At 43.9% G+C, this 12,857-nt stretch overlaps 1 protein-coding gene across 2 annotated transcripts; it reads left to right on the top strand.

Annotated features, from left to right (window-relative positions):
- Positions 1-6: 6 nt before the first annotated feature.
- ZNF12 (zinc finger protein 12) lies at positions 7-11,434 on the top strand. 2 transcript variants are annotated; one of them, XM_025043127.1, is made up of 5 exons: positions 7-171; positions 760-821; positions 4,204-4,330; positions 4,610-4,705; positions 7,530-11,434. In XM_025043127.1, exons 2-5 carry the CDS (start codon positions 807-809, stop codon positions 9,374-9,376), a joined length of 2,085 nt encoding a protein of 694 aa, XP_024898895.1. In that variant the 5' UTR covers positions 7-171; positions 760-806; the 3' UTR covers positions 9,377-11,434. The 2 variants fall into 2 exon arrangements, with proteins under 2 accessions (XP_024898895.1, XP_006906621.1); XM_006906559.3 differs by having other exon boundaries at positions 7-821.
- The last annotated feature ends 1,423 nt before the right edge of the window (positions 11,435-12,857 follow it).

Below are 12,857 nucleotides of genomic sequence, written 5' to 3'. Positions count from 1 at the left end.
GGTGGCCCGTCCTCCCCTCTCCACACCCCAGCACCCCTTCGCCCTCCCCAGGTTCCAAACGTGACTCTGAACGTCCCTGAGGGCCTTGCTCTGTGATCTGAGCGTGTGAGGCTTCCCCTCGGTTCTGCTCTGCGGAGTCACGCAGCGTCGTGCAGGATAAGCGTGCCGGGGGTATGTCCTGCTGCCTCGATTGCCAGAGGAAGGGACTGGGCCTGAGAAGAGGGGTGACATGTCCAAGGTTACCAGGTCTGTAGGTGGGATTGCAAACGGGACTCGGACTCCCGGGACAAGTTTGTACACTGTATTACCATCATGTCAAAGTAAGCTTCTTAATAAGAAGCTTTTCAGCAGCTCGTCAGTTACATATAAATAATTTAAGAACTTAGCAATGCCCGAGTGTATCTCTTTACTCAGAGCATCCTGTGGATTTCCTTACATGGTTAAAAGAGGTAGTAATAAAATAGATGAGTGTAACAAAATTTCTTTTTTTACCTTATGTTTATTGGAAGATTATTTCAATAGGTTTCAGTGTTCATTCACAAATAAGAATGTATTTACTCGCCACATAATCATGTGGGAGTTACAGACATACAGGTGGGTGGTCCCCCCATCATTCTTCCAGTGACTTCTGAAGGTTTAAAGGGACAGTCTCCTATAGGAATCTTCATGGAACTTTCTGGGTAAGTTTTCATGCAGAAAAGTACTTCCTCAGCCGGCCGGATCACTCGTAACTTTGTTGCTTGCATTTTCTTTCTCCAGGTCTGCCTCCTCTCTCACAGTCCACATTTTTCCAAGAGCAGCGGAAAATGAATAAATTTCTGGTGAGTTTTTCTGTTTATGTATTTATTCTTTAGTTTATTTTATAATACACTTTAGGAAGTGAATAGTTCAAAGTTCAAAATGGGAAAGTAGACCAGATGAAAGATATGCTTAGACAGAACAGCACAGCAGGTCAGCACCAGGCATGTCTGTCAAGCTCAAATGTGTAGATGGCATCATCCTTCAGAGCTCTTCAAGCAAAAGTACAAGTGCACCTTGTGTTCTTGACGTTCGTTGCGAAAAATGATAAATACCATCCATTATTCGACTCACATTGACCGGCGAACACTTTTCTCTTGGGTTTTAAAGATTTCGTTGGCGATCTCACTGTAGTTGTGACTAGCCTTCCTAAAGGAGAAGCCCTGAGCCATTGCCACTGGTGCCTTGTGCCTCGTGTAAACCAGTGGCGTACTGCCCAGGGAGCCCTCAGGGCACATACCTTTTCTGCTGACTAAAGCATTGTTGACCCATAGATATATCGTTTTTACTGCTTGGTCAGCGGAGATAAAACGAGGACCATCTGGAGGAATGGTCCTCTCACCCTTCAGATCAGTGTTCCCAAATATCTCCTCGACTGTCTGTTGGGGTTGCACAGCTGACCCTGTGGCGATGTCTCTGGCAAAGACTCCTTATTTCCCGTTCATGTTTTATCTCGCAGCCTGCAGTCAGGGGTCTCTCCCTGCCCTCTCCTGAACCTGACCTAGTAAAGGTCACTTGTGATCTGTTAGAGATCTGCCATCCTTGCCTGGGCGCACTGCCGCCTTCCCCATCTGCAGCCTCCTCTGCCGGTGTCTGTAACAGATCTCTCCTTGCTGTCCTGCCGATTCTTCTGCTACCTTCATGTGCTGTTCCTGCACCCTTGTCTCGTGACTCTTACGCCCACCGGTCCTTCCCGCCCCCCGTGCTTCTAACTGCCAGCTCTGTCCGTTCTCCCGCACAGACCAGATGGCCCTGTCCTGCCCGCACCTTCACAGAGCGTGTCCAAAGGACAGCTCAAATAAGAGAGCCAGTAGATCCAGAATGTCATTATTTGCCAAATGCCACTTCCGTCTTCACCCGTTGCCCTACTGGTTCATCGCTCCTCATCCTGCTTGTCATGTGTCCAGAAAAATGGAGTCATTGTAAACTCCTCCATCCTGTTGCCACATTTGATGATTATTCAGCTTTGTTAATGTTGACATTCTAAATGGGTTTTATTTCCTTCCCCTTCACCCCACCCCGTTTCCATTAAAATAGCTTACCTTTTCGTCCCTGGACTGTTACAGAAGCTTCCTTCCTGGGCTGCTCCTTCTTTCCTCCCCTAGCTCAAGTGGATTTTCCACGTTGAGTATTTCTCCGGAAGTGCTACTCAGTCATGTCTCCGTGCAGAAAGCACCTGAGAGGTTCCCTGAATATCTAGAAAAAAGAGGTCGCCGTTACACTGAGGTGGGGAAGATTGTGGGAGAAGCAGTTTTAAGAAAAGGCCAGAGTTAGGTTTGAGACATTTTAAATCGAGCTGCCATTATGACATGCAAGTGAAGATGTCGGCATCTGTGTCACCGGATGGTGCTTCTCAGCTCTCAGTGGTTTGAGCACCACTTGTCCTGCCCGCAACACTTTCTGCTCTGCTCTTTGGAGGGCTCCCAGCAGAAGCTGCTCCTCGTTCGGCTCTTCGCTTTGTGACCCTTCGCTTCGCCGAATGTTTTGTCTTTTTTCTTAGAAGTAACATCCTGTGTCTTCGGGATTGGGATGTGGTTTTAATTTTTCCTTTTCTTTGGCTGTGATTTTAAGAGGTAGTTCTTCCCCTCAAGGAACTTCCCGTTCCCCTGGGAGGCGGTAACCCACGGAAGTATTTACAGGATCATGGGCGTCCTTCCGATCAGCACCCAGGACACTGAAGAGATGTGAAGCACAGCTGGTTTTAGCCGCACTGTCGGAGTCCAGCTCAGTCGCTCGGCGAGGGGGGAGCTGTAGGTGGGGTGAGGCAGTTTGTCACAGCCCTGGAACGATCGTGACCTGCGTACTCACAGAGGGCGCTGAGGTGCTCAGAACAGCACGAGGTGGACTGAACACGGCTCCTGAAGGCTCTGCTTGCTCATTAGCTCACAGGCTTCTGTCGAGGGACCGTGAGGGTGTGGGTGGAGACCAGCACTGGGACTGACCGAAGGGTCACCCATGCTGTCCTGATTTTGGGTTTGGTCCTGCGCAGAGTTTGAAACCTTTTCATTAGGAAAGTGAGTTATTTGATGAAAAGATGTCATATGTAGAGGCCGATCATGTGAACAGCATGAAGTTCAGGGGCGGGGGGTGGCGGGTTCGAGTCAAGGGGACCCTGGTCTAGTGAGATGCCAGAAAAGGAATATGACCTGGGGTGTTCTGCCTGACCCGAGGCCCCAGTAGCTTGTTGGTAGGCTTAGGGTTTTTTCTTAATCATCAGTGAGGTTTATATTTTTACATATTTAGGAGCTGGAGGTTTTTTCCTCCCCATTAATAGACTATTTTTAGAGCGGTTTGAGGTTGACAGAAAAATTGAGCCCAGCAGAGTTCTCGCATACCTGGCCTCCCTCAGCTCTCCTGCCGCTAACACCTGCCGAGTGTGCTGTGTTGCTACAGCCCACGGGTCGGTGTTGATACATTATTATCTAAGATCCATAGTTTGCATTAGGGCTTACAGTCAGGGCTTGCTCTTTCTGTTGTATGGTTTAGGTTTTAGCAAATGTGTAAGGACATGTAGCCGCCATTCCAGTGCCACGCAGAACAGTTTCAGTACCTCCTGTAAGCTGTAGGAGCAACCAGTTTGCACAGGAGCAGCAGGTGCATTTCCGGCATGTCGAGTTTGAGGTTGGGGACGTACGTATCTGGTACGCAGGAAGGAAGTCTGGGCTGGTGATGTCAGTTTGGGGAATGTGATATGTAGATGATAATTAAAGCCACGAGGCCAGATGGGGCCACCATCAGAGCAGCGAGCGCAGAGCAAAGGACGAGCACGGAGCCCCAGGGCCCTCTGAGTCAGGATGACTCGGAGAGGCAGGCAGCCGGCGAAGGAGGCTGAGCGGGAGCGGCCAGGGAGCAAACGGGGAGCCAGCACTGCACACGTTCTGGAAGCATAACGAAGGGGCCAAGTGCATTCTGTGTTGCCAGGAGGGCCTATGCTCCTCGGGGGCAGGGCTGTGTCCACTGCTCTGTGTCCCTGACAGGCGGCTTGTCCTGGCTCACGGTGCAGGGCCGCATCTTCCTTTTCTGGTGTGGACATGTGAACTGTCGTGTGTTCCTCACACCCATGTTTAACTTCCACAGTCTGTGAGACAGAAAAGGTGTACAGCGTTCTTAGTTGACTTTGCCAGTGAGCCTGGCAGGTCTTGTCCCCATACGCCTTCTCCAGTTCTAATCCCAATGCCGTTCCAGGGACCGGTGTCATTCAAGGACGTGGCAGTGGACTTCACCCAGGAGGAGTGGCAGCAGCTGGACCTTGTGCAGAGGACAACCTACCGGGACGTGATGCTGGAGAACTATAGCCACCTGGTTGCCTTGGGTGAGGAGAGCTGGCTTCCGAGTCGCTGCGATGCATGGGATTTCTCTCCAGTTTAATAACTTTAATTTTGAATTTGATGGGACAAATGTGAATAATGTGTCTTGGGCACCAGGCAGGACATATTGGTCTTTACTTCCCCAGTGAAAGGTTCTAATTTTGATCCAGTTCAGGCGGGCATCCTGCCGTGTAGCTACTAAGGCAGCAATTGCCTCAGATGGCAGCGAGACAGAAGCCCAGCAGCCAGCCAGGTTCAAGCTCTCTTTCGTTTTTTATTAACAGGGTGTCACGTTGTCAAACCGGAAGTTATCATCAAGTTGGAGCAAGGAGAAGAGCCATGGATAGTAGAAGGAGAAGTCCTACTTCAGAGTTACCCAGGTGTGTCAGAGGAGGCAGTGAGGCGATTGGTAACTTGGCAGTGTTTTTCCCAGGAATTTTTAATGGTCCCAAACTTCAGAAGTGACTAAATATAGTTACTTGTATGCTTTAGCTACCAGATTCTCACTCCCAAAGGCAGCTCCCTCCCCCACAGAGATTTATGCTTGCAGAGCTTTTCCATGCTCACCTCGACCCAAAACTGACATCCAGTCACTTCCTTCTTTCTCTTTAACCTTGGGTCCTGCCGGCTTTCATGGCATTTTCAGTAATCCATTGCCCTAGAGTGTTTTTAAGTATTCATAAGTCTATTATTAAAAAATAACTTATGCAACCTGTGTTATTATCTTCCGTCCTCTTTCTTTATTATGAAATGCCTCAGACTTGTTCCTGTCCCCAGTTTCACTTTTTACTTCTCTGTCTTTGAGGTCAGATTCCAAACACCATCATGTGCCTTAGCCAGTAAATTCAGTTCACCCCTGTTGTCATATGCACTTGTGCTGGTCATTACTCCTGATATCCAGCCCTTCTTAAGTTTGGTGACACCAGGAACGTTTTCTCCAGATGTTCATTTTCATCTCATCTTTTTCTCCAGATGTTCATTTTCATCTCGTCTCTCTTATTTACTGTTCTGTTCCCAGTGCCTGTCATAGTAGGTGCTCAATAAATGTGATGTACAGAGATGAATTGTGACAGATTTGTCCTCCCATCCTCTCCAGAAATGCTTCTGCCTTTAGTGCTTCTTTAAAAGGCTCCTCCTGTCTCAAGTCTTTTTAGTTCTTCGTGGTCCGTTTTGTGCTGCATCGCCCACCTCTAGTCCGGGGTCCCCTGTCACAGGGGCAGTACGGCACCCTCTTGTTCAGATGGATTTATAACGTCTTCATCTGACATTCCCAGTGGCTGCATCTCGTCACCAGTCTCACAGGATGCACCTGCAGAGGCTCCCGTTCATTCTTAAAGGGAACTGACATTCCTCATGCTTTAGGAGTCACCGCAGTATTAGTCTGTATTGTCTGGAAAATTTTTTCTTTTGTTTCCCAAAATTCCTGCTAAACTTCATTTGGTCGAGAAATGTGTTCTATTTATGTGATTGTTGTCCCTGCAGCTTTATGTTTCACTGGGGTGTGCTTTATTTGGCCAGATAACACTTTAAGTCTGAGCTCAAATTGTCAAACCTTTCCATCTTTGAAGTTTTTCCTTCACTCTTATCATTACTCCAGTCTCTTGCTTCTCTCAACTTTGACTCCACCTCATGGTGATACGTTAAAAAAGAGTTAGATCTGACCAAGGAATCTATTATTTGAGAGTATGTATTTTTTGCTTGAGCTTTCCTCCCCTGAATTATAATCCTGTAAAGAAAAGAGTATGGCTATATCTGATGACCCTCTTTCTCCAACAAATAGGTTGATTTTCCTGGAGCAGTAATTCATTTAGACTAGATCATCCTAGTTTGGCTTCATATTGTAAATCCAGGTAGTACTATTGCTCAGATTTTTTCTCCTCATTTTCTCCATTGCTGTTTTGATGGTGGACTAAGGGAAATTGTAGGTTTTGGAGGACAAAGTTGATATGGTTTCATTTGACATGGATGATAGCATGCTTGATAGTCAGGGTCATCCAAAAATTTGTAAGATAAGTGAAAATAAGGTCACTATTTTAGAAGCAGATTGAGGAATCTGATTTTTAACATTTGTACACTAAATGAAACTCATGGGTAAGTGCTTTTCACACTCAGAATTAAGTGACAACGGTAACGTCAAAGATGAGACAAATAAGAAAATTGTCAGAAGATTGAAAATGGAGAAAATAATCCTAAACTTATTGAGTGTGTATTTTGTGCCAAATGCCATTGTGAGCACGTTATATTAATCAACTGATGTAAACCCACTACAACTCCATGAAATAGGTACATTGTCTTCATGTTACTGGTGGATGAATCTGAGTCTGAGGGCAGCTAGGTGACTTGCCCTGGGTCACCTAACCAGAGTTAATGCTCTGTGGTCTAAATAGGAACAAATAGGGTTTCATGGTCAGAATGAATTCAGTTTAAACGACAACAATGTTAGAATATTTAAGAAATCTAAAGCTTCTGAAAGGACGGCATGCTCTGTGGTCTGTTTTACAGTGTTGGGCATATCCGTTCCTGGACTCTCCTTCCAAGTGGAACACAATTAGAGCCCTGGTTATAGGATGTTACTCTAAACATGAGGAGATGTGGGGGTCTGTTTATTTGGCACTAGTGTGTGGAATCTGAAAAAAAGGCTAAATAGTTTGGAAGGATCTAGACTAGTCAAAATGCTGCCACAAAAATCTTAGTATAAGGTGATAGTGCCTTAAATTGTGATCGTTTCTCCCAAGCTGATATGAAACGATGTATGAAGTGCTACTCCTCCCCCTCCAAAACTAATCCATCCTTACAGATAGTTTACGGCCCTCCTTGTCGCCCTGTCAGTTGACCCCATTCGCTCTGAATACTCTGAGCTACCTTGTCAATCATTTATCCAACGTCCTGTCTTCTGATCACTGCCGTGTGTTTACATATTATCTTCTATACTCAGTTTTCAACAAAATCTTATAAAGTAGCAAAGATCAAAGGTACTGGTGTTTTTATTAGTTTATTTCTCTTTTTCCTCATCACTAGAGATTGGTGCATGCACGTGTATCTTTATATTCCAAACCAAAGAATAAAGGAAAAAAAATACACACGGAATTATTTTCACTGTCTATGAAACTAGCACCTACACCTCAATGAAGTGCTTGTGTATGTCTCATTCCTTGTCTTATGTAGGAAGATGTACAAAATTTGGTTAATTTTGCCTCTTTTTAGAAGTCTGGAAAGTCAACCTGATAGAGGGAGTCCAGGAAAGTGAAGGCAAACATTCGATCCAAACTGTATCCATCAGCAACAAAACCCTGAGTGAAGAGAGAGGTAATGTTCTTAGCAAGACTTTTAATGTGGAAACAAACCCTGTTCTTTCAAGAAAAATATCCTATAAATGTGACTCATGTGAAAAGAGTGTAAAGTCGATTTCAGAATATATTAGTAGTGATGGAAGCTATGCAAGAATGAAACCCGATGAATGTAGTGCATGTGGGAAATCACTCCTCCACGCGAAGCTTGAGAAAACTCATCCAGGAGACAGATCTTATGAATTTAATCAAAATGGGGACACTTATACTCTAAATGAAGACAGCATCTATCAGAATGTGCATATTTTGGAGAAACCCTTTGAATATATTGAATGCCAGAAAGCCTTTCAAAAGGATACAGTTTTTGTTAATCCATTGGAGGAGAAGCCCTATAAATGGAATGAATCTGAAATAGCCTTTCTCCAAATGTCAAACCTCAGTGTACACCAGACATCTCCTATGGAAATAAAACCCTATGAATGCAGTGCATGTGGAAAATCCTTCTGTAAAAAGTCAAAATTTATTATACATCAGAGGACTCATACAGGAGAGAAACCTTATGAATGTAATCAGTGTGGAAAATCCTTCTGCCAGAAGGGAACCCTCACTGTCCATCAGAGAACACACACAGGGGAGAAGCCCTATGAATGTAGCGAATGTGGGAAAACCTTCTACCAGAAGTTACACCTCATTCAACACCAGAGAACCCACTCAGGAGAGAAGCCGTATGAATGTAGTTATTGTGGAAAATCCTTTTGCCAGAAGACACACCTCACACAACACCAGAGAACGCATTCAGGAGAGAGACCCTATGTTTGTCATGATTGTGGAAAAACCTTCTCCCAGAAGTCAGCACTTAATGACCATCATAAGATTCACACAGGTGTGAAACTCTATAAGTGTAATGAATGTGGGAAATGTTTCTGTCGAAAGTCTACTCTCACTACACATCAGAGGACACACACAGGAGAGAAACCCTACGAATGTAATGAATGTGGAAAATTTTTCTCTCGGTTATCATATCTCACTGTACATTATAGAACTCATTCAGGAGAGAAACCCTATGAATGTAATGAGTGTGGAAAAACCTTCTACCTAAATTCAGCCCTCATGAGACATCAGAGAGTACACACAGGAGAGAAACCATATGAATGTAATGAATGTGGAAAATTATTCTCCCAGTTGTCATACCTCACTATACATCATAGAACTCATTCAGGAGTGAAACCCTATGAATGTAACGAATGTGGGAAAACCTTCTACCAGAATTCAGCCCTTTGTAGACATCGGAGAATACATAAAGGAGAGAAGCCCTATGAATGTTACATATGCGGAAAATTCTTTTCTCAGATGTCATACCTCACTATACATCATAGAATTCATTCAGGAGAGAAACCTTATGAATGTAATGAATGTGGGAAAACCTTCTGCCAGAATTCAGCTCTTAATAGGCACCAGAGGACGCACACAGGAGAGAAGGCCTATGAGTGTTATGAATGTGGAAAATTCTTCTCTCAAATGTCATATCTCACTATACATCATAGAATTCATTCTGGAGAGAAACCCTTTGAATGTAATGAATGTGGGAAAGCCTTCTCTCGGATGTCATACCTCACTGTACATTACAGAACTCATTCAGGAGAGAAGCCCTATGAATGTAGTGAATGTGGGAAAAAATTCTACCACAAATCAGCCTTCAATAGCCATCAGAGAATCCATAGGAGAGGGAATGTAAATGTAATTGATGTGGGAAGGCTTCTCTGAAGTCAGACCTTATTTTATGTCAAGAACCCTTTCAAAATAATGTATAAGGAACTCCTACCATTGTAAATCAGTTCACACAGGGGAAAGTGGATCAGCCTTTGTGCATTAGTCAGGTTTGTAATCTGAAAGTTCACAGGGTAAAAACCACGATTGCCACAAGACCACGTGACTTGTTGGATACTAGATTACACAGGAGCAAAAGTTTATAAACCTGTAGAATGTATATACGTTTCACTGTGGATTCAAACTGTTTTACATATCAGGGAATTCATACCAATGGGAATCTGTCATTTTAAGAAATGTGGAAAACATACTCCTTTAGAAATTGTTAATACTAAAAGTTATGTTTCTGATGTATCAAGCTTTTTGTAAAAAAAAAAAAACTTGTGAATAAATGTACACCTCATGTAAATAGAAGCTGTAAAAATCAGACGGCTAATCAAGACAGCAACACAGCCACATTAAACTCATATAGGTAGTTCCTGAGGATGTAGGACTTTTTGTTTGCTTGCTTTTTAGGATGCTACATTACAGGAATTATATGTTCATTCTAAATCATGTTTGAAAAGGCATTGTATCCTTTTTAGAATAACTTGTAAGACACGGTAAGATTACTCATTTTAAATGGCACCACCACGTTAGCATCTTAATATGCAGTGTCATTGAACTAATATTCAATAGGTATAAAGTATGCTGCTGCTTGTACTCTTCTCTAGCACTTACGATTGTATTTGATTGTTAATGAACTAAATCTTCCCTAAAGAAGTCAATGTTTTTTATAATGTTTTCGACTGTATTTGAGTCAACAAGAGATAGAAATGTATGTGTAAAATAGATAGAAAAAAACTGAATAAGTAGTTTTAAATTGTTAATGCCCAAAGTCTCCAGTAGTGAGAAACAATTGTAGTGCTCATTAAACTCTGTACAGTTTTTAAATGTACTTAAAATAGTCCCATTTTTATCTGACTTTTTTCATCTGTTTTTTATTTAGATCCTACATAAGTGTGCAGTAATGTTTTTAAACACTGCACTCCTGTTCCTAAGCGAGTTAAGACTATGTTCATAGGGCTACTTGTGGCTGACATTGTTGAGTGCCCGCCCTAGCCACCCGTTCCTTACTTTTCACTGGCAGAGTTTGCATATCCATATCTCCTCGTGGAACGGGGATAAATCCTGAATGGTTTCAACGAATAATGATAATCTGTCATTGTCAGCAAAGGAGTGGTAATAGGATCTAATGGTAGACACATAAAAGAGGTATCAGACAGGTTATTTCTGGAGCAGGTTTCCTCAAAGATTCAAGGAAGGCTGCAGGGTAAAGTGGAGTCTTGTGTTGACCATCTCCTTGTCAGGATGTGACACCTGGTTGTGTCTTTCAACAATGACTTCTGATTTGTGCGTGGCAGAGCGGAAGGGTGGCAAGAACCTGGATGGTGTTGCTGAGCCACTGCCTAACCAGCCGCGTAGCCGCTCCAGCTCTGGACTGTTCCTTTGGGGAAGGACTAAATTGATTTTTATTCCAGTTAAAGCTCTGTTAGTGATAACTGGAGCTAGGAAGTTACCTTTTGCAGGAGTAACGCAATTGAGAAGTGGACCTTAGGTAAATCACCTATTTCGAGGTCTTAATACAGAGACTTATTTTCTGTAAATTTTGATGTAAGTAGTTTGAGCATTAGAAACAAATATGTATGTTTCCTTGAGTTGTTACGTCATTGACCAAAGGACCTTTGGAACCCGATAGAATGTCAGGGATACCTTCCTTTTTATAATGCATGACACAGATTTCGTTTAATTTACATTATTCATGGATCATTGCTACAATGTTCGTTGACAATATATACAGTGTAAGGTAAGGACCTACTTTCGTTTGCTTTCCAGGGATTAGCCCGATAGCCTACGTTATTTGAATAATTTACCCTTACCACTGAGATGAAATGCCATGTTTTTCATGTGTTTTAATCACTTGTGAAGCCTGTTTTGTTGCTCAGCACTTTTCCTCCATACTCTTTGAGCTGATTGTATGCTACATTACAGGAATTAAAGGTCTGCTAGATTGTACAGTTGTGTAGAAACTATATGTTCAGAGTATATTTGTCGAAATGCTATCTACAAAGGTTTCCCACCCCAGTGCGTCAAAATTATTATAGCTTAAATACACAGTATGGGTATTAAGTAAAAAATTTGAAAAGCTGAAATGGTTTATCACATTCTTTTTCTCTTGCTGAGAGCCTGCATATTAAAGGGCCAGTCCATGTAATTCCTAAACTGCCTCTTCAATAATGTAGTCATGTAATTTGTTTATAGTGTGACAGCTGGCAGTGTTGTCATGTTATCACATCTCTGAAATGAGGATCGGTAGCACGTTCTAATTTAATTGCCATTGTTTTTCTTCTTCCTTAGAGGTACTTAAAATGATTTGTCTTAGATGTGACGGAATGCCGTGTTTGAAAAGTTTAACTCTTCCTGGCAAGTGTGTGAGGTGCACAGACCCGAGTTAGTGAAAGACAGCACCACGGGGCGGGTTCGGCGCGCCTGGCCTGCAGTGAGGGCTGAGAATGGAGTGAAGGCAGCGTGAGTACGTGTCTTTCACACACGATGGCCTCACAATCTGTGGCGTCAGCAGATTAGGAACCCTGGGAGGGGTCTTTAAGGGCTGAGCGGGAGGTCAGCCATTTCCTGGCAGGTGGAGATGAGAGTCCCCCAGTTTTGTTATCCTAGAGTTAGTGGAGTGGTGGTTCAGTTGTTACCCCCGTAGCGCCTCAGGTCAGACCGAAGACATGGCATTCGCACCGGGGCCACATGCTGTCAGGCTACCGAGTCCCTCTCTCACAGTCCCATTTCCGTATGCCTGACTGGGCGGTCCAGTCAAGCTCCACGAAGGAGGTTTCACAATAAACCACAAGACTGCAGCCCAGGTTGTTAACGGCTTTACAGAATGCCTCCAATTGGACAAAATTAGGAAATACATTTTTTAAACTAAGTTGCTTTTCCTCTCCTCATCACAGTCATAACTATATCACAAGTAAATTGCTTTCCCTTCCTTGAACTTAAAGCCTGTGATTCCTGCCAAACCGAAGAAGTGGCATGGGCTGCTGACTTGCTTGCATAGCCCTGCTCTGGTGATGCCACAGACGTGAGGGCAGTTTGTGGGTCAGGGAACTAACCTGAAAGGGGACAGCTCTGAAGAAGGCAGGCAGATGTGGCTCTCTCGTGGGGGAGGTGCTGGTAGCCAGACGCAGTAGAGAGGCAGTTGCTAAAGAAAACTTGCCGATTGTCATCTTTCCACACTGTACTTTCACCCTTCACTGTAGGGTCCCAAGCACATTACTGTCCACCATGGTGCCTTCAGAGACAGGACAGCAGGCACATCAGGTTGGCACTGCAGTGGCTACATGAGAGCAGCCTCTTGGTCCAGCTGAGACGTAGGGTGGACACAACAGACACAGTATGTCAGCCTGGAGCATCCTCTCCTCCCCGCAAA

The sequence above is a fragment of the Pteropus alecto genome, unplaced genomic scaffold, assembly GCF_000325575.1.
Source record: "Pteropus alecto unplaced genomic scaffold, ASM32557v1 scaffold40, whole genome shotgun sequence".
Lineage (NCBI taxonomy): Eukaryota > Metazoa > Chordata > Mammalia > Chiroptera > Pteropodidae > Pteropus > Pteropus alecto.
Note: the sequence above shows the minus strand (reverse complement) of the source record. Positions and strands in the feature narration are given on the sequence as shown.

What these genes read in the sequence shown, in the direction of transcription:
- ZNF12 (XM_025043127.1), top strand. An exon ending in TAGCCACCTGGTTGCCTTGG is followed by an intron (nt 4,331 to 4,609) that starts GTGAGGAGAGCT and finishes TTTTATTAACAG; the next exon opens with GGTGTCACGTTGTCAAACCG. An exon ending in CCTACTTCAGAGTTACCCAG is followed by an intron (nt 4,706 to 7,529) that starts GTGTGTCAGAGG and finishes GCCTCTTTTTAG; the next exon opens with AAGTCTGGAAAGTCAACCTG.